The following is a 27685-nucleotide window of genomic DNA, read 5'->3' as shown; positions in this document are numbered from 1 at the left end:
ATTTCTAGTATAAAAATAAATCTTTAAGTTTTGTTTATGACTTGATTCTCTCCATTTGATCTTGGACTGAGACAAGTTTCTTATTCCTGTTGATGATCAGAGCGTTTTTTCAGACTCCTGGAACAATACAGTAATTTGAATGTTTATTATAGTTCACACTTGTTTAATGCAGTGGTGACGTGCAGTTCTTATTTTATAGTGTACTGTATAAAAATAATCTACTGTTTGTATTAGTATGTATTAAAAATAAAGAACAAGATGTTAACAGGATAAGGTAAGCAAGTGCATATAGCAATATTTTAGCTGAATTCACAGTGAAGAAATTTGCTGCAAAACTAAGTATGATCCAAGGGTGAAAATTAACTGCAAATAGTTTCTTGAGTTTCATTTCAGTGTTCTTCTCCATAAAGACATGAAAAATAGATTCCATAAAATCCACAATGGGATACTACTGTTTTTAGTCTGGTACCTAAACCATGATTTGCTGTTGTAGTTTAGTACTAAAGTACTAAAAACAGTTTAGTAATAAAGGAGAAAATGTTTAATATTAGAATGTTTTTCTGAGACTTACATAGGCATTTATGGAAATTCCTAAATACTGCTACTTTTGAAATAATTGATATTCAAAAATACTAACAAGTGCTTGAAGATATTTTTTAAAAGACTTAGTTTAATACTTGTTCAGTAGTTACAGTACCAAATTTCATTTATAAAGAACTTTTATTGATACTCAAGACTATACACTTCATTTGAGTAGAGAAGGAAACTGTTCCTCTACCTTCTGTCTTGTTTGAAAACCTCATGCTATTATCCTATTGCCGTTTCTCACCTGACATCCTTCCTAGTTAAGTGGATTAGAATACCTCAAGAAAAATATACAATGCCATCAACAACACAGTGTCACAATGATAGGCTCATCGTTGCTCAACATGAAGAGAAAAACTGCAGGTATCTTTGAGGTCATCAGATTGGAAGATGCAAATCTTTTGCCCAAAGTTCTAATTTTATCTTTTTTTTACATTCAACTTTTTTTTTTTTTTTTTCAGACTGCTTATTTAAAGTGGGAAGGCTGTTTTCAGCTGTCTGTTGGGAAGCATAATAAGAATTTGTTATTGACATAATTGAATTTCTATTTACTCACTTATTTTGGGTCTCTGAATTTTGAAACAACAATATATTTGCATAAAACAAAGACAGTGTATTACCCTCTTTGTTTTACTTCCCATTTAATCGTGTTATAAAACATAGTTATCTCAAATAAGTAAAAACTGTCTCCACATTGTGTATTTTAATATTCTTGGTTTTTTTACTTACAGAGGAAGAATAAGTCATAGCTAATTGCTATTCTTAGCAATTAGCTTTTGTTTATGCTTTTCGCTACCCGATTTTTATTTAGGAAAAAGAATGTAAATACTTCCCCTCTTAATTTTATTTTAACCTTCATATATGGTGCTATGAGGCAGATTTGAAAAAACAGTTCACTATTGCTCTATAACAGAGTTTTTGTAGAGAGCTAATTCTTCTTTTGAGTTGTACAATCTTTACTTACACTCCATAGATCCAGCAGATACCAGCATGTGGCATATCATGCTTTTCATGATTTTAGACATTTATTTAAAAACAAGGTGAGTGTATTTTTGAAAATTGATACTACCGTTGTGATGTCATGATCAGTAGTTTCTGAAGATTGGAATCTTCTCAAGAAGTCCACAAGCTGTGGAATTTTTCATTGTTGTTTTCTTAATGTAAGCAGCAAAGAGACCTGTATCTTTTTGTGTCTTAAGTTCTTTCTGTAGGAAGGTTAGGTTAGAATAGATCAATATCTCAGTTTCCCCCCCTTCTCAGCCTTCTGTTGCAGGTCTGTAAATGGTCCTTAGCCTTGTATGATAGAGAATGTTATTTCATCATGTTAGAACAGAGATGTTGGTACAGTTTGTGTTCACTCTTTACCATTAGAGCTGAATTTGCCCACCCAAATGCTTTCTTTTAAACTGACTTTCCAACAGTTATCCACAAATATGTATTTATGAGATTGTAGCCATTTGTTTAACTTTTTTATGTGTTCTCATTTTATATTACGTAGAGAATAGTGTTTAAGGCAATTTCTCCTCTTCTGAAGTTTGCTTTCTTTGATGTTGCATATGTGTATAGATCATCAGAACTTCATGATACATAGAAGTTAATTCCAAAATTTTATATATTTTTTTACTATTGAAGCGTATGTAGAAATTATCATGTTAGGGACATGGAAGTTCTTGTTATGTAACTGTTAAAATTTAGTGCAAATTGAGAAACATGACAAGGTGAGCTCTAACTATCTGTCTTGAAAATTTGCAATATGTACGTCTCCCATCTCCTGGCAATAATTGTAGCAACTAACAATCAGTATAAGTAAAATCAGAAATAAAACTCTTGTGCTATTACTTACAGTTCTGGTTTGTCTAGTTATTTAAATATATGACTTTCATTCTAAAACCCAGAAAACAGCATTAGAACCGGTAGGTATAATTTATATCCATTCGCATAAAGAAGTTACTGATTTTAATTTTTTAACTCATGAAAAGTAAGTAGGTAATGGGCACCAAGTTTGTTATTTTCCCACCTTTAGAAGCGAAAAAAGGAAGGAGTGGGGAATTACATCGTAGATCACCAGTTCAGTTCCCAGAAAATATACCTAAGCAATTCATTGAACCAAGTTGTAAGCACAAGAAGATAAGGAAATTACCATCAGCTAAATAAGATTTGTCAAAAACAGATAGTCAGTTTACTTATCTTCTGAGGCAAAAAATCAGGGCATGGAGAAGAAACAAATCAGTACATGTTATGTTTCTTCTTTGGTACAGTTTTTGACAGTAACATTATCATGTTTCTGTATGTATATCATTCTCTTGCTTGCATATCATACTTTCTATATGCATGCAAGAGAAACGGTCTAGATGAAAATGTAACAAAGTGGATATAAAACTAGAGCTTCACCTGTCAGCGTAGTTATATGGAAATGGAAAACAAAGATACAAGAATGGGGATTTTTTTAATGTAGTCTTTCCTGTGTTCCGTACTACTCAGTATATGGTTAATTCTTTGAAAAAAGAAATATTTCCTTAAATTAGAGAGTAGCATGAAATGAAGAGGGTATTCAGTTATGTGAAAGGACAAAATCAGAATTAAAAGGATCTTGACAAATTTGAGTCGTGGATTGAGGTGAACAGAATACAGTTTTTGAAGCACAAATGCAAGAATTTGTGCTTGTGCAGGGAAAAGAATGATTTAAAAAACACAGGATGAGGAACAAATAACTGGATAGTATTTCAGCATAAAACCAACTAAATGAAACCAAACAAAACCAAAAATCTAATTGAATACAAAAGTAGGAGTATAGCTTGTAAGATGAATTGGCATCAGTCATTCAATTGAGTCTTATCTGAATTGCTAATTTTGGACTGCTGAGGGCATTACCATTTCATACTTGAAGAAATGTGGAAATTGTCTAGAAGGTAACGCTAAGAACCAGCATAGTTTGACCTACAAGAGAAGATAGAAAAACTTGTGTTGGATTGATTCAGAGAAAAGAGGTCTGAGAGCCTTTGAAGAGTTTAAAACAAAACACCTGACCTCTCAAAGTTAAAAAAATAAACAAAAAAATCACCACATAAAAAAAAAAGATGTATAAACAGAGAGATAAAGGTATCCTTGTCTTCACAAGGAATAAGGCAGGAAATGATAGACAGAGTATAGCAAGAAGAGGTTGGATTTGACACTAAAAAAACTCAAAATAGTGAAAGTTGTGAAAGCTTCCTTAACTGGGAAATTTTAACAATGTATTAGACATTTATCTTTCTGGAAAGATATTAATGTGTCTTGATCTTTCTTTGTGACAGAGTGACAAGAGGCATGGGCTACATGACTTCTTAAATTCTCTTTTAAACCTTTTTTTGTTCTGTGACTTCTGGTCTATGATTTCTAAATTGTACAAAACTCAAACTGGTAGTTCAATTAAAAGTAGCATGAAAATAACCATAGAAGCAATACTTTATTATTTTCTAAAACCTGGTGTTTCTTCTGATTTCCTGTTGTCTGCACTTGTATCACGAGTTTGGAGGTGATATGCCAAAACTAAAAGCACCTAATCTCTTGATTTATTGATTACTGTTCATGAGGACACAGTGAATAGTATGGTGAAACATGTTTCCTTTGCAGTGATTTTTTTCCTTTGTAGCATTCTCACAAATCCACTGGAATATATGTTTATCATTAGGAGTCATTTCTGACTGGTTATGTGGAAGATACTTAAGCTCCCTCATTGTATTTCAGCTTTAACATAATTGTTTAACATGTCCGTATTTCTTGTCTATCATTTCTGTATGATTGTTTCTGAATAGTAAGCCATACTCAGCAATCACAACAGGTGTAATCATCCAGTTCCTGTCCGATTCAGTATGTGGATAGGTGGCTGTGTTAGGGAGAGAGATTCAATGGTAAACGATAAGCAATACAGACCTGGGGAGCTTGAATCAGCCTCCAGAGCTGTATTGCTTCAGTAGAATCAAATTGTTAATTTAGGGCATATGTACAACACACATGACTGTTTATAGTGTTCACTATATTGATAAATTGAGACTGTGCTCCTGAATAGTAATATCATTTTTTCAAAAATCAAGGCTTTAGAATGACACAGGGATAAAGGATGCAGCAATAAAAAGCAAGCTGATTCTGTGTTACTGGTGTTTGTGCTTGTGTGTGGATATTTATTTCCCTTTTCATGATAGAAATACTCTTTATGATCTTTCACAGTAAATACTATTTAATTAGAAGGAAAGAAATTTTAGCAAGAGAATTAGATAAGTTCTTTGTCCGTGGTAATTTCATTTTACTGCATAATTGAGAGCTGTAATAGCAATTTGGGATAAATAGCATATGATTGATAATATTTATCCCAACTGAAATGACTTTCCCTGTTCACATCATGTTTCTGTTACGCAAATGGGGCTTCTTTAGTCTGCAGAAGAGGATGCTTGGGTGAGACCTTATCATTCTCTACAACTACCTGAATGAAGGCTGTGGTGAGGTGGGGGTCAGCCTCATCTCTCAGGTAGTGAGTGATAGGATAAGAGGCAGTGACCTTAAGTTGTGCCAAGGGTGCTTCATGTTGGATGACAGGAAAAATTCCTTCTCTGAAAGAGCGGTGATGCAGTGGCACAGGCTGCCCATGGAGGTGGTGCAGTCACCGTCCCTGAAGGTGTTCAGGAGCCGTGTGGATGTAGCACTGAGGGCCATGGTTTAGTGGGCATGTAGGGGTGCATGGAGGTTTGGATAGATGATCTTAAAGATGTTTTGCAGCCTAGATGACTGTGTGAAATGAAACTTTTTTCTTGCATGATTCCAAGAGATTCGATCAATCACTTCCATGGATTTCTTCTTAAAAATAATCTAAACATTTTCTCCATATACAGAGATTAAAATAAAATAATTTTGAGAGAGGGCCTATTTGTTATGTGAGAAATAGAGAGAACTGAGAGAGAAATGGCTATTCTGATGATTTGCACATAAAAGGGTTACATTGCTGTGTTCTGTTGCCCTTTAAATTTTTTTCTAATTCATTGGGCCATAAAATGATGTGTTGGTTCTTTCTATTTTCCAATTCTCTCTACTAGAAGTGCCACATTTTTATGCAATAAGTTTGTAATGTAAAAAAAAAAAAAGAAATTAAAAAAATTCTTGAGAAACTGTCAAAAACTTGAATTTTTAAATTGAAAGGATTGTCTTTTTTAAATCTCCTTTCTTTAGAAACGTCTTGAAAAATACTGCAATTTTTATTTCACTGCAGATGACTTTCCACAAAAAATTTTACCAAATACTCAAAATAAGTATCTTCATTCCCCTGCCCCAGATTGTCTTATCAGTGCACTGTTGCAGGGCTTTGCTTCTGTGCAGGAATTACAGGTCCCTTGTTCACCAAGATTGGAGGCACAGTTCTGTAATTTGGCTTCAGTATAGGAAGTATTATTGTTTAAATGCTGTGCAAGCATTATTAAATAAATAAAAGGAAGGCATTTCATTTCTTTCATATTTTAAGAATCACTTTTTCCAGCTTTCCTATCTTGTAGTTGTGACCATAACCATTTGCCCTATCTGAGTTTTGCTGGATTACAGAATTAAAATTGCACTACAAACTTAGAAGCTCTGAATCACTTGGTTTCATGTTGAGCTTTCTGGGAGGCTTTTGTTTGTTCTTATTTTATTTTATTTTTAAATCTCCTCTCCAAGACTTGTTTCCTGTTGCTTTACTTTCTTGCACCAAAATGCAATTTCCAAGTTCAGTATTCAGTTCAATTCCCCAGTAGTTTTTTTTTTCTTTCCATTCGTCCCACAAATTCTCACTGTGCCTGGGCTTAGTAAACAGCTTTTAAGGAGTTGCACATTCTCTCTTGTGCTTTTCTTATGAGCTCCCAGTGAGGTTTTGGTTTTGATTAGATAGAACATGATGTGAAAAGAGATGGTCTTATTATGGAAAAGACATATTACAACCGCTTTAATCCATTTCTCCTTTTATTGACCTCATCATCTTCTCCGTCTCCTTGTTCCTAACCACTGAAGATTTTGCAGACTAGTAGCTTTCATTTTCTTTTATTGGAATTGTCTTTGTCTAATCAAAGCAGAACTGTTGTTCTTTGTTTCCTCACCTAATTTGTTTGTCTACTGCCTTTCCTTTATTCTTTCCTTGTTTCCCCTGTTCTCTTTTTAAGTCTCTTGAGGACTTTCTCACTTCTTTTTTTTTTTTTTTTTAATTCCTAATGTTTTTTCTTTTCCCTGCTTATATATTTATTGCTTTATCTCTGGTTTCTTCTTATGAATTGCCTCAGTGGCAGTATTTTGAGCTGACAGTAATGTAAAATAACAAATCTTTTCAATGGCTGAAACATAAGGACAAGGCATGTTCTACAGAATTTACATTTGGAGAAAGAAGAAAAAAAAAGTATCAGAGTAGACTGCAAGCTTGTAAAAATGTCATTACAGATAACATTTCAGGAAGAATAATGTAAGAGTGATTTGAATGTTTAATAGTTCTTGGCAAGTGACGTAAAGGGTTTTTACTGCAATTGTATGGGCAAATGAGGAGCAGTGAGTAGCTTGATAGTAAGGGGCTATTAGAGGTGGGAAATACAAGCATTGTTCAAATATTAAAAAAGGTGAAATAATAGGAAGAAATGATGAACATTACTGGAATTTCGAGTTAAGTCAACTACAGACTACAGAAATACAGGAGAGAATGAGCTGTGTGCTGGGACTGGGGTGCTGTGTGATATTTCTCCTTGTTACAGTCTCCCTCTCTCTCCATCCTCAGAGGTCTTCACAATAAGAAATGTTTAAAATTAGGGCACAGCATGGATTTCTGTCTTGGCAAGTAACTAACCCACATTTTATTTTAGATTTAAGATTTAGACTAGACTTCATGAGAGGTATAACATTTCAATTTTCCTTTCTCTTGAACATCAGTTTAAAAACTGTAAGGGTTCTAAAACCTCTACAGATAGATACCTCAAATATTCTTTACTTTAGTGATCTGTTAAAATTATTCAATGTCAGAACTTATGAACAGTTTTTGTGGGTTCTGAGCAGGTTTCTGATTGATTGGTTGCTGGTTAATGAGGGAGAAGAAGGGCAAGAGAAGCTGAAGTCCAGCTGTCTGTGTGAGAGCTCACCTGCCTTTCTCTTTACTTCATTTTCTCTGTAATGAAGGAACCAATTGGTTTAGAGCGATCAATGCTGACCTATTAGGATCAGACACTATTCTGGCATTGCCAAGGCAATTAAATTCAGCAGAGCAAGGATTACAAAGGAGGAAAAAAAAAAAGAAAAAAAAAAAAAAAAAAAAAAAAAGGGAGGTTAGAGACTTTGAATTGGAAACGAGCTGTACTGATGTATTAAGGTTGCAACAAAACCCAAACTCGATATCATTGAAAAAAATCAAATCATTATCACGTTCTCCTTCTGTGGGATGGGGAATGGTGAGACCATTGTCGTTTGTCCTTTAAGTTAATCTCTGGTCCTGCTTCTTTGAAGTCGTCTGTTTTGAAATTTCATACTGATATTTGAAGATCTCTAGTCTTGTTGACCATTATATTCTGCACTGTTAAACTCGTAGGTTATGTCACTTCATAAAATGATTCTTTTCTACTGAGGGGAATAAAAAACTCTTAGTAAATAATTGTAGTGCGAGATGCTTCTCTAGTGGTAGATTTTGAAAGTTTGTCATGTTTTTGGATTTGAATAAGATGATTCTTTATGATACTGGCAAATCTTCTATTATCTGCTGTGGATATTTTTAAACAAAATGAGTTTGATTCCTACAGCAGTCTCTGTGTTGTCAAAACCAATATATTTGACAAATTGGAATTAACTTACATAACATGCTAGATGTTTACCTGCTCCATATTTTAACCTACAGATTTATTGAATGTGGACATTTACTAGCGGTATTATTGATGTTAAATTAAATGCAAGGCCCATTTTGTGCCTCCTTCCTGCTTGAGTGAGGCTAATGCATTATTTTGTAAGGCTCATCCATTCTGTGTCGAGGTGTTCCTATAAAAATAAAACAGAGAAAGAAAACAAATACACTGCAGGCAAACCAAAAATATTTAGAAATACTTCTCAGGTGTAAAATCAAAACAGTAATATCCAAGCGTGATCTCTGTGCTGCAAGAAGGTAAGATTTATCTTTTTATCTGATATCCTTAGTGCTATTTTTTTATTTACCCACTTGTCTATGGAAGCTAACATCGCTATTTTTCACCTCAGAAAACTTTATAAAGCTATATAGGAGCACTTCTCTAAATGTGTACAAAGTTCATTTAATTATCACTTGCTCACTGTCATTTTGAATTTCATCATATGAAAATCCTTTTTTTGTGTGTCCTTGAGCAAATAAGGGTGCATAGAACTGTTCTTCAAGCTTTTAAACACAGTTTTGATTGGATCTTTATAACTGTTATGACAAGTTTCACTTCATTTTGATGTTCAGTACTCATAACCTCCTATTTAATGTCCATTTTAGCTGTTAAGTGTGATTTTAAGCTGATTTCCATAGTAGTTTTTGGCACATGCATATGTATACTTATTTAATTGTCATCGAGGAAATTCATTGAATGTAGTCATACATTCTAAAAAGGGTTGAGGAGGTGGAAAATGTTACGAGCTCAGGTGAGCTATGGTTATGATGCAGCTGTGCCCTCTTTAGGGCTCACCACTACTTAGTTTCCAGATAGAGTTTGTACAACCACGTGCTTGGATGCTTTGGACTCTGAAAATATCAAATATGGGGACTTTAGAGATCGCTATTGGAACTGGCATGTTTCAGCCCAGGAATTTGTATAGGGTGCTAGGTGTTGGTGACTAGCATTAGTAACTTCTGAACGAGTTCTCTTTTAGCACGTGTCATCATTCTGAACTCCACTGACACAAAGTATTTTTTGACTCACTACACACTGATATGGCATGGAGATAATGTTCAGACTGGATTTATTGTAGATTAAAACCAGTTAGTTTAAGCTTTTATTGATTATCAGTAATATTGTGTACTCTCTATACTGCAGAGAATACTGATGTTAAACAGGTCATAAACAAATCTTTAAAAGATAAAAATAATAAAAAAATAGACCAGAGAGCATTAATCCATTAACAGTAAAAGAATCAGCCTCGCTTGTCCTCATCTACTGGAGCAGTGTTTAATCATGATCCTTTGGCACAAACTGTGCATATAAACATAGAATGAAATTGGTAACAGAATATTTCCAGCAAGGTTTTTAAAAAGAAAGGAGTAAGTCAGCTACATATGAATTCTTCTCAAAACTAACTAAACTGTGTTTCTTCAGAATCAAGGCAGTTATTTCCAGGCCAAAGAATGCATTGCCTTGTCAGTTTCAGTCTTGCTTCAAATAAAATTCTGTCTGTAGCCCAAATCTGTTATTGAAATGCAAGTCTGAATTTCACTTTCCAGAAAGGATATCACAGCATAAAATTTAGGTAATGCCTCTGAAAATGTTTTTTTTATGATGAGAAGTTAATATTTCAAAAGTCATGAAGGTTTAACTTTGAGTTCTAATTTAAATATATCTCAGGCCTTTGGGATTAGTATTTATGAGAATGAGAGTCATTTCAAGGTTGAATTTTTTGGTGTAGAATAGATGTTCTTAGAGGACCACTGGCGCAAAACAAAAAACATGGCTGGAGTACAGATTCGGTTACAGTACTCTCCATTTGTGCTATAATAAGATGTCATTTTCATAGAATCATAGAATCATAGAATCACTAAGGTTGGAAAAGACCTAAAAGATCACCCAGTCCAACCGTTCACCTATTCCCAATAGCTCCTACTAAACCATGTCCCTCAACGCAACATCCAGTCTTTCCTTGAACACCCCCAGGCTCGGTGATTCCACCACCTCCCTGGGCAGTCCATTCCAGTGCCTGACCACCCTTTCTGAAAAGTAATACTTCCTCATGTCCAGCCTGAATTTCCCCTGGCGTAGCTTGAAACCATTCCCCCTGGTCCTATCCCTAATGACACGAGAGAAGAGGCTGACCCCCAGCTCACTACAACCTCCCTTCAGGAAGTTATAGAGAGCAATAAGGTCTCCCCTGAGCCTCCTCTTCTCCAGGCTGAACATTCCCAGCTCCTTCAGCCTCTCCTCATATGGCCTGTGTTCCAGACCCCTCACCAGCTTCGTTGCCCTTCTTTGAACACGTTCCAGGGCCTCAATATCTTTCTTGCAGTGAGGGGCCCAAAACTGGACACAGTACTCGAGGTGCGGCCTCACGAGTGCTGAATATAGGGGAACAATCACCTCTCTGCTCCTGCTTGCAACACTGTTTCTGATGCAAGCCAGGATGCCATTGGCCTTCTTGGCCACCTGGGCACACTGTCGGCTCATGTTCAGCCGAGCATCAATCAATACCCCCAGGTCCATTTCCTCTACGCAGTCCTCCAGCCACACCGCCCCAAGCCTGTAGCGTCGCCTGGGGTTGTTGTGGCCGAAGTGCAGGACCCGGCATTTGGCCTTGTTGAAACTCATTCCATTGGCTCCAGCCCAGCTCTCCAGCCTGTCCAGATCCCTCTGTAGGGCCTCGCTACCCCCAGGCAGATCCACACTTCCAGCCAATTTAGTGTCATCTGCGAATTTACTGAGGGTGCACTCGATGCCCTCATCGAGGTCATCAATAAAGATATTGAAGAGGACAGGCCCCAGCACCGACCCCTGCGGAACACCACTCACAACCGGTCGCCAGCTGGATTTGACTCCATTCACCACCACTCTCTGTGCCCGGCCCTCCAGCCAGCTCCTTACCCAGCCAAGAGTGTACCCATCCAAGCCCCGGGCTGCCAGCTTCTGCAGGAGAATGCTGTGGGAGACAGTGTCAAAGGCTTTGCTGAAGTCTAGGTAGACCACATCAACAGCCTTTCCTTCATCCACCAGATGGGTCACTAGATCATAGAAGGAGATCAGGTTGGTCAAACAGGACCTGCCCTTCATAAACCCATGCTGGCTAGGCCTGATCCCCCGGTCACCCTGCACATGCCGCATGATCTCCCTCAAGACAATCTGCTCCATAACCTTCCCTGGCACCGAGGTCAGGCTGACAGGCCTGTAGTTCCCCGGATCCTCCTTACGACCTTTCTTATAAATGGGAGTCACATTGGCAAGCCTCCAGTCATCTGGGACCTCACCAGTCAACAAGGAGCGCTGATAGATGATGGAAAGCGGCTCGGCTATCACCTCCGCCAGTTCCCTCAGCACTCTCGGGTGGATCTCATCTGGCCCCATCGACTTGTGACAGTCCAGCTGGAGCAGTAGGCCTCTGACTGTTTCTTTCAGAATCACAGGGGGGTTAGTGTGCTTCCCGGCCGAGATTACCAGGTCAGAGAGAGGGGTATCCTGAGGATAACTGGTCTGACTTTTAAAGACAGACGTAAAGAAGGCATTCAGAACCTCCGCCTTTTCCTTATCCTCAGTGGTCACATTCCCAGCCTCATCCAGCAAAGAGTGGATATTCTCCTTTGTCCTCCTCTTACTGTTAACGTATTTATAAAAGAGTTTCTTATTCCTTTTCACACCAGCAGCTAGGTTAAATTCAAGCTGGGCTTTTGCCTTTCTGATTTCACCTCTACACATCCTAACAACTTCCCTGTATTCATTTTGAGTGGCCTGTCCCTCTTTCCACAGGCGGTAGATTCTCTTTTTCTCCCGGAGCCTCAGGAATAGCTCCCTATTCATCCACGCCGGTCTTCTTCCCCGCCGGCTCATTTTGCAGCTCAGGGGGACTGCCTGCTCCTGCGCCCTTAAGACTTCCTTTTTGAAGAGCAACCAGCTCTCTTGGACCCCTTTGCTCGCTAGGACTGAATGCCAGGGGACTCCCCCTATTAGTCCCCTGAACAATTCAAAGTCCGCCCTCCTGAAGTCCAAGGTAGCAGTATTACTATTCCCCCTCCAGGCTCCACCGTGAATCACGAAGTCTATCATTTCATGATCACTCTGTCCAAGACAGCCTCCAACCTCCACATCTCCCACCAAACCTTCCCTGTTTGTGAACAGCAGGTCTAGTGGGGCAGTTCCTCTCGTGGGCTCCCCGACCAGCTGTATCAGGAAGTTGTCCTCTACGCATTCCAGAAACCTCCTAGACTGCTTCCTCTGTGCTGTGCTGTACTCCCAGCATACGTCAGGGAAGTTAAAGTCCCCCATGAGGACAAGGGCAGGCGACTGTGCAGCTTGTGCCAGCTGCTTATAGAATATCTCGTCTGTTTCTTCATCTTGATTTGGGGGTCTATAACAGACGCCCACCAGGGTGCCTGTCTTGTCAGCCCTTCCTCTGATCTTTACCCATAGGGATTCAACGTTATCGTCCCCAGTCATAATCTCAGTAGCGTAGAAGCATTCCCTAACATAGAGAGCTACACCTCCACCCCGCCTTCCTTGCCTATCTTTCCTGAAGAGTTTATAGCCATCCATTGCAGCACTCCAATCGTGGGAGCAATCCCACCACGTTTCCGTTATGGCAACTAGGTCATAGTTTGCCTGCTGCACAATGGCTTCCAACTCTTCTTGTTTGTTGCCCATGCTGCGTGCATTAGTGTAGACGCACCTCAGCTGAGCCCCTCGCCTCTCACCTAATCCCACTACCACTTCCCCAGGCTGCTCTCTAGCAGGCCTGGCTTTATCCCCCTCCCCCTTCCTATCTAGTTTAAAGCCCTCTCTACAAGTCCCGCCAGCTCCTGGGCAAGTATCCGTCTCCCTTTTGGAGACAAGCAATTCCCATCATCAGACCTCAGGCCAGAATTTTATATGTAATTTATTCATTGTGGGTGTTCTTTTCTTTGTATGCATGTGCGTTATTATTACCTTGAAGCAGAGTTGAAGAAATGAAGCTGTAGGTATGGAACTAAATGCTGATATTTACTGATATTCTGTAACAAAAATGTGTTAATTTGCAATAGAAACAGTGTTTGAAATGTTTACAAATTACATTGTCAACGCAGGCCTGATGAGATATTTTCAAAATTATTCTGATTCTGTGCAAGACAACAATTGTAGCTTTGTATAATGAGAAACTGGAAAAACTCAGTGCTCTTTTACAATTTACAAAAATAGCATGATGCAGAACAGAACTGATCCAACCAGATAAACTCTCACATTAGGTCACAGTGCTTAAGGGGAACACAAGTTCTGCTAAAAGATCTTTCCTTCACAAAACATGGTGGATATTTTAAAGTCTGAATCTGTTAACAAATACCACAATGAAATCAGATCCCAGTTGTGTGAGGTGAGAATATTTGCTGTTTTTTACTATGAGATTAAAATATTCTCCTTTAGGAGAATTTTAAGCTCATTTAAAGGGATGGTTTGGATCCAGTAGTATCTACTTGTAAAGTTTTCAGACGGTGGTCGTTATGTGAACTTGATCATTACGTATAAAAAGAGATTCAAACATTGGACAAATGTATTTTAGTATTCCAGCTACTTAAATTTTTTGAAGCTGAAATTTGTTCAGGTCTTAACATTTCTATTTTACTTCCTCATTTTTGGAAAATTAGTGAACGTAAAAGAATTTCTAAGTATAAGTGATTATTACAAATGTATTTTGGTTATATAGAAATCATATCTCTATGGTTTGTGTATATAACAAAATGAAAATGTGATCCTAATGTGAACTAGGCATGCAAGTTTAAAGTCTAATCTGGTCAGCGTGGATAATAACGGCAGGTAAATTGCACCTTCCATCTATTTAGATTCTGAGGTTTCTTATGGGACTTATCTATGCTTGAATCCAAATTGTACAGTGTAATACTAATGAGGTTGTGTCATTCAAATGGCATGTTTAGCATACCATCTTGTTCCATTCATTTGGTTCAGTCACATTTGCTAAGTAAGCATGCTCTTAGATTTTGTTCCCTGATACCAGTTTAAAATGTTTCCATAAACGTTTCCCTAATATTTTAAAGCAGCTGAATTCTTTGGTTTATCTGTCTTTTTCCTGACCTGACACTAAGAATCTGAAAGTGAATGAACACTAACTGGTGGCTGGGGAAGATTTTTTAATACTTTGCAATCTCCTCTGATAGCTGTCTTTAACCCCAAAGTAGTAATGATTTACATCTCAACGAAAAATTGTCACAGAAAATAAGTCTAGAAGAGTTTGATTTATCTTGTGATAGAGAAAGGAATTGAGATTCTTATTTTCATGTTTATTTTGAGGGATCTCTCCCCAGGAAGAACAAGACTGATAAAGTACTGCTTTTCTTTGGACAATATCATAGCCATTTCACAATTACTAGGAAAAAGGTTTAATAAAAGGCAGCAGTTGTTTTGAGTGTATGCAGGGGGTGGGATTTTATCTTTTCCAGTAGTTCTGGTTAAAAAAAGTAGTAGATTAATTTATGAAATGGGTAAACCTGAAATAAATTTATTGTGGAATTTTTCTGTAAATGGGGCTTTTCTAAATCTTCATGATAAGATGCTACTCAGAATAGAAACGGAAATGTTAGAACCTCAGTGTTCATCATTCCTGACATTAAGTACAGCTGAAAGTTTGTGAAACACTGGATTGCTGTTTTTTCACATTCAAGGCTACCAGTTCTGAGACTATAGTAATGTAATGAGTTGTTCTTGCTAACTGTTTAAAAAATAAATAATGAAAAGAGTTTAAATGGCCCAGGAAGTTGTGTGTGATGTTATTGATGAGCAGTGCTGGTGTATTGTGGTTGTATCTGCAATATGAAACAATGTTGAAATATGTTAAAATACATTACTTGCAAAAATGTATACATGTCTATTGTAGTTGGGTTTGATGTATTTGAGCTGCTGAGGGTTGTTGGAAGTGAGGAAACCTCTATAATTAATTAAATGTGAAGTAGATGGAAGATGTGTATGAAGATGATTTACATGAAAGGACATACATTGCATCAATCTATACCACAATTACCAGCTAAACATGAATGCAATCAGATTCTTAATCATTTTATGGTGAAAACTGTGCAGGCTACTTATTAGCTTCAGCATGACTTTGGAAGCTTTGTTCTTATTGTATCAAGATTCATACTTCAGGAAGTGTGACCTAGTAGGGAAATTGCGATCGCCGATACTGCGGTGAGCGGCCAAGGTAAGGGAAAGTGGGCATAAGCTGGGAGGAGTACATACAGTGAGACTGCTGAAAATGAAAATGAAGTGTGAAAATTTGAGCAGGAGGAAATGTGAGGGAGGAAACGAGTAAAGTTAGTTCTGATGCTCAAAGGTTAGTTCTGAATTTCAAGTGTTCCACTGTGTCAGGGACAAAACTGAAGTACTGTTCTGTATTCCCTGTGCATTTCTAGTCAATGAAAATACAGCAATAAGTAATAGTGGCTGCTACTATTTCCTAACATAGATTTATTTCATTATACTCAGAATAATATTATTATGGGGAAAAAAATAATAGTCTCCTAGTCATAACTGACATCAATCACAGTCAGGAATAAAATGCTAAATAACAATGAGGAGCTGCCTCCTGAAACACTATGTTAATATATATGAAGACAATCTATAAACTACTTCTCTTTCCAAAATAATGCAGTGCTGAGTTACAATTACCAACTTAATAAACTGAAGTGGATGGTGTAAAAGGTGTTAAAACACATTCCAGTGAATTGAATTAATATACTAATGAAGTATATCTGTAGAATCAAGATTAATATAACTATATGATAAGATTCCTTCCAGAGATGCTCTTTACCACAGAGTTCTGCTGTCACTTCTGAAGCAAAAATCATGTTGCTTAGAGGAGAAACTGTTCTTGAATAAGGTACAATACCAGCTAATGCCCTTCAGTGGCAGCTATTGAAAGGTGATGCTGTAGTATTCTAAAGGTAGTTTGAGAATTCTGTATGTTCATAGCCACTTAGGGAAGGCCAAGTAAAAGTAATAATGATGGTGAGCTATCAGATATCAGAACAGCTATGGTTAAACAAGCATGTGAAAACACCATTTCAGCACTTTTTCTTCAAACACCAGCTTGTCCGTGCAGGTTTCTGATAGGCCATTCACTTGTTCCCTTGCACAGCCCTAAGTGTACAGCTGTTAGAGCTAATAACCTAAATCATGTATTTCATCTTTCCTGTCTCACTGCTGTGTGCAGGATAGGAAGTATTGAAAAGATTATAATTGCGAGGTTGTGCAGCAGATTGTATTCAACATGAAGATTTTCATTTGTCTGTTGGTTCTGTTTTTTTTTAACTCCTCATTTTGGTTCAAATATAATGGCTGATTTCTTCATTAAGTAGACACATTTTAAAATGTTCCCAGCTACATCAGTTCAGCAGTACCCAACAGCAGGCAAAAGTAAAAGAAAACAATTTTCTCTTAAAATTCATGCCTTTGTTTTAGGAGCTCTGTTTTGTCGGTGATACAGATGTGGTGCATGGGCAGAATTCTTATTCTAGCTGCTATCAAGATGGAAAAGTAGATGTGGGACACCAGTTTAAAAGTGTTATCAGAGATACTGAATGTGATAAAAGTTTAGATTGTGTCAGAGCACTTAGGTCTCTTTCACATTTTCTTTTCTTAAAGAAGGGAAAAGATGATTTTTAAAGCTACTTTTGAGTGGTTTTCATCATGAGCGTAGTACTGCATGTAATGACAGAAAAATATCAAGAAGGCTTATGTGAATTGGAGCTTTCAGAAGTTCAGGTATGTTTCAGTGATTAAGCTAGAAAGAAGTTTATCCTTTCTACATAGTACATCTTTCTGTACTAAACAAGGCAGAGTCATATGGAGAAGTTTATTACATTATAGGATCCAAAGAGGATCATTACATTTGCTTAAGGAGCCTTTATTTCACCGTAACTTGACTCTAAGTGTATCCGTTTGCAAATTCACAACATTTACAAAACAACTTTTATATACAGAGAGTTTGCTTCTTTTTTTTTTTCTTGAAACAGGTGATGAAGCATCTCTCTGACACTTCATAATATATGGATGGCTAAAAGGATCATGGCTTAATGTATTCTGTCTTTAAGTAGCTATCCAGACAAAGCTCTGATTGATTCTGAAATAAAAGATGTGAAGTAAATCTCAACTAGTTTTTCAAACTGCCCTTCAACTATCCCACCATCATTGCAGGTTATCTCACACAGGGATTTAGAGACAACTTCGTCTCAGTAATTAACATTTTCCTGCCTGATACTGAAATCCTGTTTTGTCTTTAACAAGTGATCTTATGTAGCTGAAGATACCTTTTGTTTGAATTTCTGTATTTGTAGTGAAGGAGATCATTATGCTTGTACTATTCCATGGCCATAAAATTAATTTCACTGCAGGAGTAGCCTACAACTGTTAGAAATTTGTACGCAAGCAGATATTGACTTTTTTCCTGTCCTTTCAATGTTGTCTGTGATCTGTTATTAAGTATTTGAAATGTGTTACTAAGGGAGATCATGGAAGATTCATTGTTACTGATAAAAGAAAAAAGTAGTGTGATTCTATTCATCAAGATTCAGCTATTTTCATAAAATGCCCCCCATTGTAGTTCATAATGGTAATGCACTTCACTGCAGTGCAGAGTGATTATACTGTGGTGTTGTGTCCTATTAATGTCAAGCTATGCTAACCTGAAGGCACTGTATAAATGACAAATTGCTACATTTGCCCCAGTGAGATCTTTCTTCCACCAGTGGTATAAGTGATAATGTGTGGCCACCTGTAACTTTTTAGTTTTCCTGGAAAAATCCAGTAAGTGAAGCACTATGTGAATGTAACCTAACCCTAACTTCTACGTTTTTCAGGGGAAATATGTTTTTTAACGGAGACAAAACGAAACATAATTCTTTCATTCAGCTCTTTTTTTCCTAGGTGCTTGTGGCACTAACTGTACTTGTATGGCTTGGGCTGCATATATTGACAGAATATTGAAAGGGTTTTGGTAAATTAGAAGTTCCCTTAATATAACATTATATGCGACATTTTGATTTATAGCAATGTGACTTTACTGCATGTATTAGTAAAGATGTTCAGTCTTTCATTTTAGTTGGATTCATGAACAAGCTAGTATTCCAGTGCAGATTGTGATTAGTGATAAGGTGTCAATCACAGACAAATCCAAACTGGCTCCTAGAAATGTAATGATTTTTGTAATTTTATCAAAACCAGAGCAACTTTAGCTCTTAGGCTTAAAGTATATTTGAATAGAACAAAACTTCATGGCTAATTTTCAAGCACTTAGTTATGATGGATAAATATCACCTAGAAGAAGCTATCTGCAGCTTGAAAACTTTTGACAAGGTGGTTCCACTCTATTGCAGAAATAGAGGAGCAGCTAGAGCAAGATACACGTAGGTTCAGGTAGTTGTCTGCCTTAAATGCTCTGAGGAAAGCTTTGAAATAAAATAATTCCACTCTTGTCACACTTGAATTTTCTGACATGTATTTTCAGGTATTGGAAGTCATTGTCCTACTCTTCCTCATTCTCACTGCTGCCGATCTGATTGTGCAAGGTGATACAGACCTACTCATAGTCCATATTTATGATCATCTTTTTCCGTGTTTTCTGCATTTTTTGCAGTAAAATAGAATTTGATTTTTAAAATACCTCGAACTGTGAAGCTTGCCAGGTTGAATGTACTGAACTGTCCAAATCTGTTGAACACTCCCATAAATAATATTCAATTTGTCCTTAGTTTGCTCACTTCAAACTTATGGTAGTTAATATTTAGATCTCAGGTATACTGGAAAGTGTAAGCAATGCAGGTTGTGTACAATGATTAATGGAGGTAGCACTCAAATATTCATAGCAAGTGATATTGCTAATTGATACCATAACAGATTTTTCTCATAAAACTCCCAACATCCTAGTTCTAGAAATAATTGGTCGATGCTTTCAGTGATCTGTCTCACATCAGACTTTCGTTTCCCTGTTCTGAAAAGTGTCTTATAATTTCTTCTTGTTCATTTTGCAGTATCTGACACATGTGCCAATGTGAATATCAGTCTTAATTAAATTATTTCTAAGATGTCTGTAAAGAATGCTCACAGTTAAGAGTTTGCTTAAGGTGTGTGGTGATAGGAGCAAATGGTGTTAAGCATTTCAGTTATGCTGGGAAAAAAGAATTTAGATTTCTTTCTGTAGAGAAAAGAAGATAGTGAGAATTGTAGTGTGTTAAATTTGAATCTCAATCTATTTCACAGAATCATAGAACGGCCTGGGTTGAAAAGGACCACAATGATCATGTGGTTTCAACCCCCCTGCTATGTGCAGGGTCGCCAACCACCAGACCAGGCTGCCCAGAGCCACATCCAGCCTGGCCTTGAATGCCTCCAGGGATGTGACATCCACAGCCTCCTTGGGCAACCTGTTCCAGTGTGTCACCACCCTCTATGTCAAAAACTTCTTCCTAATATCTAACCTAAACCTCCCCCGTCTCAGTTTAAGACCATTCCCCCTTGTCCTATCGCTATCCACTCTTGTAAACAGCTGTTGCCCCTCCTGTTTATATGCTCCCTTCAAATATTGGAAGGCCACAGTGAGGTCTCTCCAGAGCCTTCTTTTTTCCAAGCTAAATGAGCCCAGTTCCCTCAACCTTTCTTAATAGGAGAGGTGCTCCAGCGCTCTGATCATCTTAGTGGTACTCCTCTGGACTTGTTCCAAGAGCTCTGCATCTTTCTTGTGTGTATCCAGGCATTTTTTTTTTACCAGTACTTAGCTGTTTCTGGTAGAGCTTTGCTTAGAATTTCTAGTGTAATTTTAACATAGGTGACTCCACTTATCTCTATCATTGGCTATATTTCTCAGTAGGCAAAACGTTTTACTGACATTTGGGCTTGCTTTGCTTTTTAATATTACAAGTTTCATGTACAATTATGACACTTCCCCCTGCTTTGTGAGTCCTGGAAGTCTTCACTTATTCTTAGCCTGTGTGCTCAAATACTTGGAGTTGCTATACTTCCATGTGTTCAAGTTGTTCATCCAAGCAACCCTTTGATAAGAAGAGTTTTCAGTAATTGCCATATTTATTTAAAGAAAAAAAAAAATTCATTCTTTTTTGAAAGTCTTCTTTACCACCATCTTTCTGATATTGAGATGCCAGATCTAAATACAATTTTCCTTATGTACCTTCACTACAGTTTTATAGAATAAATCTAAAATTGCTTGCTTGTGCAAACAAAGGTCAAAAACACAGCTATTTCTTTGTTGAGTTACCATAATGCAAGTTGAGATCTCATTTTTTTATCTGCTTAGTTGTAGATCGCTTTGCTCTAATACTTTCTAAATATTTCTTTTTGTCATATCTCATATAGTCTGATTACAGTGGAAATCTAGACAGCAATTGCTGAGGTGCTCTTGGAGCAAGAAATGATTATTACATGTTAAATTCATAGGCTGATGGAACATGAGAAGCTGGGGAAAATGGAAAATGTTCTCAGATTTTGACACAAAGAATTTTCTTGAATGTTATTGCATTACATTCAGTACATATAAAATGTGGAGGCTTCAACGTATCTGCATAATATAGCGTAAGCTAAATTGGCCCGAAGTCATAAGACTATATTAGTATAGCTGTTTTTAAGAAAACAAGTCTTGATAAACATTTTGTGCTTTTTGGAAAGAATCTGGCTTTGTGTTGCACCAGCCTGAAAGTGATGCAGTGTGGGTTCCCACATCTCTGCTACGGATTCCATGTGCAGATGATTTTAGAACCAGGCTTCAGAAGACTAGTGCTTTCTTCTGTATTAAAAAAAAAAGTAATGTTCTCCATTAGATAAAGTTTATGAGTCCTTTTTAACATCTTCAGCAGAGGTAGCATGAAGACAAACAAAGGTGGTGTTTACATTAGGTTTGGCTGCAGAGTTGAATCAGGGGTAGGGCTTGGTTACAGAACACCAAAATCTCATATTCTCCTAACAGACTTCAAATTTATATGATGAATGAAAGTCTCTTGAGAGGTGATGTGGAACTGTAGATGTCCATATTCCTGCAAGTTCTGGGAAATGCAACTATTTTAGGTTGAGATCTGACCTGAAACAAACCCTGCAGAGATATGTGCTCAGAAATGGTCTGTCACTAGGGATGCACACAGTGTTAAGATTCAGTCAGGGTCATCTTAGATTCCAGGGTTTGTTTGGGTTGTTTTGCTCAAACTAGAACTAGAAACTAGTAGTGACAAAAGTGCTCTTGCATGCTCACTATTCTTTACATGTGGAAAACAAGATGTTACTTATGTTAGTGTTAAGTTGATTAAATATGCCCAGACCAAAAACGTTGGCTGAGGTTGTTGGTTGATGTGCTGCTTATATACAGTGCACAGTTACATATCCTTTATAGTTATCACATAGCAATATTTTTTTCCATTTAAATCTGTGGTGTGGTATATCTAGATAAACATTTTTGAAAACACATTTCTCCTTGTGATTTACTAACTGCTACGTTGTTGCTTTACACCAACTGAGTTATGAAAGTTTGTTTCTGTACAGGCTTTGTGGGTGTCATGTACACTAGGGTTTGGTAACATTCTTTTAAGTATTTGATTCTTATCCATAGCTTTGTATATTTGCAGTGGGGATTTCCTTTGGTATAAAATAGATTCTATTAGGCTTTCTTTCTAAGTGCAGGAAAACTCATCAAAAAACAGGAATGCTTTCCACGTTTGTTCTGACCTAATTCTTTATTTTTATGTTTTTAATTTATGCACACTGGTTTTTTCACATGATTTAATTCTGGCAAGAGATTTTTTTTTAATCCCTTCTGCCAGGAGTCTGTTGATTCAGCTGTGTGGGACTGAAGGATTGTAGATTTTACAGAGTTGTCAATAAATGATGTTTAGGTGGCTATGAATAGCACTGTTTCCTTTTCCACTGAAAGACAAACAGAATGTCTTCTAACACCCTTGTGTGCTGGGCAAAGTCTCGTACATCACTGAGGCAGTGATTAGAATGCAAATATTAATGTTTTCTAGGCAGTTAAAGTATATATGAAGTGTTAGCATTACTATCTCAAACACTGTGTTCCAAAAATGAAAATAAAATGCCAAACTCTTAAGAGCTAGTTTTGTACATATTGAGTCTAGTTATTTATTTTAGTTCCCTATTGCTGTTCTTTGTTGCCATGATAGTAACTAAGGGTGGGATATCAGTGCAAAGCATCCGTTAATTACCTCTCTTAACTTAGTTTTCTGTTTTAGTTTTCTTAAGTATTTAGAATCTGTGCTTAATATATTCCAGACTTTGTCTGTACCTTACTGGTGCTATTACAGTGAAGGATTAAAAAGGTGCATAATTGTTATGCTTTGGCACACATGCCCCAAGTACTGCTAAGATGCAGGCAGCTGAGCTTTGGTATTGGTAGTCCCCTCAGGGTATCCATAGCTGAATCAGTAGTGTGCTCAGCAGCAGCTGTTGCCTGAATTAAATGCGTCAGCTGCACAAATGAAAAGAGCAGAAGTAAAACATAATGTAGTTGTTCAGAAATACGAGTGTTTGTATTTTGCAACAAACTGCCCGAGTCATAGTTTCAAGTAAAGGTGAAGAATTGCTCTGGGGTGGGTGAGGGCTGCCTGATTTATCAACCTGGATCGTTCATTCAATTTTTTATGGCTTGAGATTCTACCAAGATCCAGCAGAGCACACAGTTTCTCTCTAGTTAAAATAATTTTCTTATTAATGCAATGATAAATATTGAGAACACAGATTCTTCTGGTATTCCTGTCATGGGTATCTCAAGGCCAAGTGTAGCATGACTATACTAGTCACACTGAGTGACTAGAGAAGTCTGACATGTGGATGAAATTTCTAAAGCATTTCAATGCTATCGATATCCATCCTTCTCAAACATTAATCAAAAACATCAGTGCCTTATCAGCACTGTTTAGGTCGTGAATCCAAAACACGTAAACGTGTGAGCTAGTGTAAAGAAAATTAACTCTTTCCCAGCCAAAATCAGTAGGTATGCAAATATAAATAATAGTTATCTCCTTCCTACTAAGTTTACTGTTTCTCTGATTTTTTTTTTTTTTTTTAAGAAATTCTTCATTAAAATCTATTGTATGCAATATAACTTCAGTTTTGACCACGATACCATCAACCGAGATGAGTAGTGTAACTAAAACAGAGAATTCCTTCATTTTGTTGCACTGCAGGCTGAGGCTGTGTATCACATGAACACCATTTTTCTGTAAGCTATTGTCAGTACAGGAATTCCTAAGTTTCTATGAGAGATGTTTTAACTATGATTTCAACTGAGTTCCCTTGTTTTTGATTGAACCTATTGTGGAGATCCCCACCCAGGTTTTGCAGTACTTTATTACCAGGCTGTTCTTGTTTCTGTTAGAATATGGTACTGGGAGTGGATGTAAGATAACTGAGGTACACTTGTTTTCTTCAGTGTCTTGTGCGTCAAATTAGCATTAAATTTCATTTTCAATTTGTGTTGTATAATTTTGTTCAGCTCTTTATGGGTAATGTGAACATAAAAATAAAGGGAACAACAGCTAATATTCATATGATTTCTAAGGCTTTCAATAAGCAGTAGAAGTCAATGGTAGAGTCTTTGGAGATTGTGAAAATATAGCTAACAAAAGGAAAGATGGAAGCTTTTGTTTTCAAGGTCAGTACATACTCCATAAGCTACACATCACTTCAATGGAAAATCTCTGTTTCAAACTCCTTTTGTACTTGTGATGGTGATGATGGTAATGGTAATGTGCTTTTTGCTGATATTGAAACTGTCCTTTAAAAGTGATCACTTAGCTCACATTCTGTGCATTTTAAGTGTTCATAAATGCGCACTTGCTAAATAATTGTACTTACTAATGTTGTTACCTGTAGTCTTGTATTTCATCTAATAAATTGCTCCAACAAAATGATGAGATGGTGCATATGCTCTGATTGCATGAAGGATGCTTTTACTGTTAATCGTGCTTCAGTTGCATTTCCTTCTGTTAGAGAATTGCTTAGGAAAATCTGCATTTTCAAGCATATTATGAGTTATAATAGTCATTTTTCTGCAATCTATATCTTTTAAATTAAAACTTTACTGTTCATTTTGACATGAGTAACGTTGCAGTTTCTCATCAGCATCATGTTTCTGAGCCAGCTCTATTTTGAATCTGTTGTCTAGTGTTACTCTCATGTGCTTTGTGAGTAGAAACCGTAGGGTCTCTCACACTGCAGTGAATTAGGTGATTCTTGCTTCTGGTTTGCTGTTGTGATTTTGCTGTTGCTGTGGCTGACTGTGCGCTACCGATTACCCTCAGTGTGTTAAGAAAAAGGGAGGCTGGTATCAATTTTTGCCACTTTGTTGCAAAGTACAGCATTCATATATCAGCTAGCAGCAGCTGGCTCACTTCCATGAACGTGTCTGGGGAGGAACTCCTGTTTCCCTGATTGTGAATCAACATTCCTGCCGTGTTCTTTGCAGGCACTTGTAATTACATGGCAAAAGCTAAGTTCTGCATCATTCATAGTTGTGATAATTGACCTACAAGTTGAATAGAGAATAACATACCTGTCTGTTTTGTTTCAAGCAATTATAATATAAGTCATTTTTAAAATTAATTGAAATGTTGAGCATCTGTATATCCATTTTGTAAATGGAAAAAGACATGTAATGGATGAACTTTGTTTTTCAATGAACTCATTACATTATCTAAAAGGATCAGAGGTCAGTAACTCTCACAGAACTGAAATCTGCATTTCTTTAGAACTTGATATGATGAACACAAGCCAGATTTATTCTGTTGGTGAGCAGCCATTACTCTGGAACTTTAGTTGTACTGAATAAGCAAAAGATTGTATTATATAGCAGACAAGTGATATTGCTAAAGATCTGTACATTCTGGTGGTTCTTAATTGAAATGGGTTCATGTAACACAAAACGCTTCCTGTATTGTAGGTAACCCGTTCTGTGGGATGATGGTACTTGTTCAAGATAGTTTTCTATGCTGTTTGTTCAATGTTTATTGAAATAGAGTACAATATTCTATGTATATGAAAAATTTATGGTAGGAACTGTTGGATCTCTTCTGAAAATGAAGGAATCAGACTGAGTCAAGATTAATGACTTCATAGAATGTGAAGCCTCCAGGGTAATATAAAAGTGAATAAGTTATGATGTTCAAGAGAAGCTCTATTTGATTTTGAATTAGAGTCTAAATGTACAACTTTACACAGCCAGGAATGAAACCCAGAGCTAGCTTTGTTTCACAAAATTTTTCTGTTCAGATATTTAGTATGATTAATAAAAGATACAGCAACAAAGACATTGATATATTTTACTTGTGGACCATGACAATTCCTCTTCACTGAGCGTGGCCCAGAAAACCAAAAGGTTGGACATCCATGCTTTTAAGTCTCCTTGAGTATACATCTGTGCTGTCTATTCCTGTTTTTCTGGGCATATTACTCTGGAAGGATTTTAATACGTTTCTCAGCTCTTTTTCTCTTGGTACCCTACCAAATTTTGCTGTGAAATTTCTCTGTTTTTTATTCCTTTTTTATTATTTTTAGCAATTGATTCTGTGCAAGTGAATCCCTCTTGTACAGTTTGGCACGATACAGTCCTACTGACACATATTGGTTTTTTTTCCCTCTTCCATAGGTATATTCGCATCGTTGGAACCCACAACACAGTGAACAAAGTTTTCCATATTGTGGCATTTGAATGCATGTTTACCAACAAAACCTTTGCTCTGGAGAAGGGTCTGATAGGTAAGAAATGCAACTGCTTCCATTTTACATGAACTGTTGGGTACACTTGCCTTTTAAGACTGGCTATGACTTCACACTTGCTGTACCTCCCTTTCCACACAGAAATCTTTGAGTTATATGATGCTGTATGCGTAGAATTAGTTGGCTAGTCCTTGTGGCTGCTTTGAAATTCCAGTGCTATGGATCAATTAGTAGTGCTGCAGGAATGTGAAAGTTCAAATTAAATTAACTGCTGCTGACAAAACCACTAGTAATTGAGTCTCTCTGTGCTCCTAATCTAATTTTTCCTTCCATGTGGTAGTGTGGTTGCTATTGCCTCTAGGTAGTTTTGCTTATACTTCCTAACTGGGATGGAGTAACCAGAGCTATTTCTTTCAGTGAAGATGAATTTGGGCACTTACGGCCTCTTATGCAGCCTGCTTTCAGCTGCTAGAAGTGAACTCTGTTGATTTTTCCCTGAAGAGTTCTAGGCACATCTATCCATGGCAGAACATTATACTGACTACCATTATTCCCTGAACACCATGCTGGTGGATCTCTGTTACTTCTGGTGCTCAAAACAGATTATTTAATACTAATTTAATTACGACTCTGTAATACTGCATTACTTAAGATAGAAGTCCTAGACAGGTATGGTTTACTAAAACATATCAAAGTAAGTAAGTTATGTCAAAGTAAGTTTTGGTGTAGGTTTCTTAATTCGACTATGGCTATCACTGAGCTTTCTTTCCTATAAACTCAGATAAGCAAGTTCTTGAAATTCTTTGGAAAAATAATTAGTTTTGTATACTTGCAGGAGTGATTTCTGCCATCTGTGGTTTTACTCAAACTCAGAATCCTTCTAGTTCATTTTTTTTTTTTTTCAGACCACCTATTACTGCTGTGATACAGTATCACAAATTGTTGCTTATTCTGAAAAATCCTCAAGAATTTTTAATTTTTAAGCATTCACCTTTGGTAGGTGGAAGAGAAAACAGTTCACAAAAAAAGCATCAGAGGGAAGACTTTTAGTGAGGCATACTTTCAACTTTTTTTCCTGAGGAAAACAATCTGACTCTGAAAAACTGGATCTGAGAGATGGAGACTCTATTTGACCTTATTAAAACTTGCTGGGTTACGACAGATGCTTTATTGTAGTTACATATTTTGTGCTTTGAAGAATGATCATATGTTACCTTCCATCAAACACCAGTTGTATATTATAAATGGTTATGTAAATCATAGAATGTAGGCTATGATTGTTAGAGCCAAGTCACTTTGTTGCTAGATTATCAATATGTCTGTATTCCATGATCAAATTTCCACAGTATTCTTGCCAACATATGCCATGTGCATATCACCTTGCCATTTCCTATTTCAATGCTTCATGACTTTTGTTCATCTGTCTATTAAATTGTGGAGATGTTTGTAGGTTGTCTTCTGCTTGTTTCCAGTTCTAACTGCTACCTTTACAGAAAAGGATATAT

The 27685-nt window shown here is 36.9% G+C and overlaps 1 protein-coding gene across 1 annotated transcript in view; it reads left to right on the top strand.

Annotated features, from left to right (window-relative positions):
- BTBD9 (BTB domain containing 9) overlaps nucleotides 1–27685 on the top strand; it is a 112581-nt gene that overhangs the window by 40345 nt on the left and 44551 nt on the right. Inside the window, exon 8 of the mRNA XM_048935586.1 lies at nucleotides 26110–26219. Within this exon, the coding sequence (XP_048791543.1) occupies nucleotides 26110–26219 (110 nt within the window). The remainder of the gene's footprint in view (nucleotides 1–26109; nucleotides 26220–27685) is intronic.

Source organism: Lagopus muta, chromosome 2 (assembly GCF_023343835.1).
Source record: "Lagopus muta isolate bLagMut1 chromosome 2, bLagMut1 primary, whole genome shotgun sequence".
NCBI lineage: Eukaryota > Metazoa > Chordata > Aves > Galliformes > Phasianidae > Lagopus > Lagopus muta.
The sequence above is the reverse complement of the archived record's forward strand: the minus strand, read 5'-3'. Positions and strand labels throughout refer to the sequence as shown.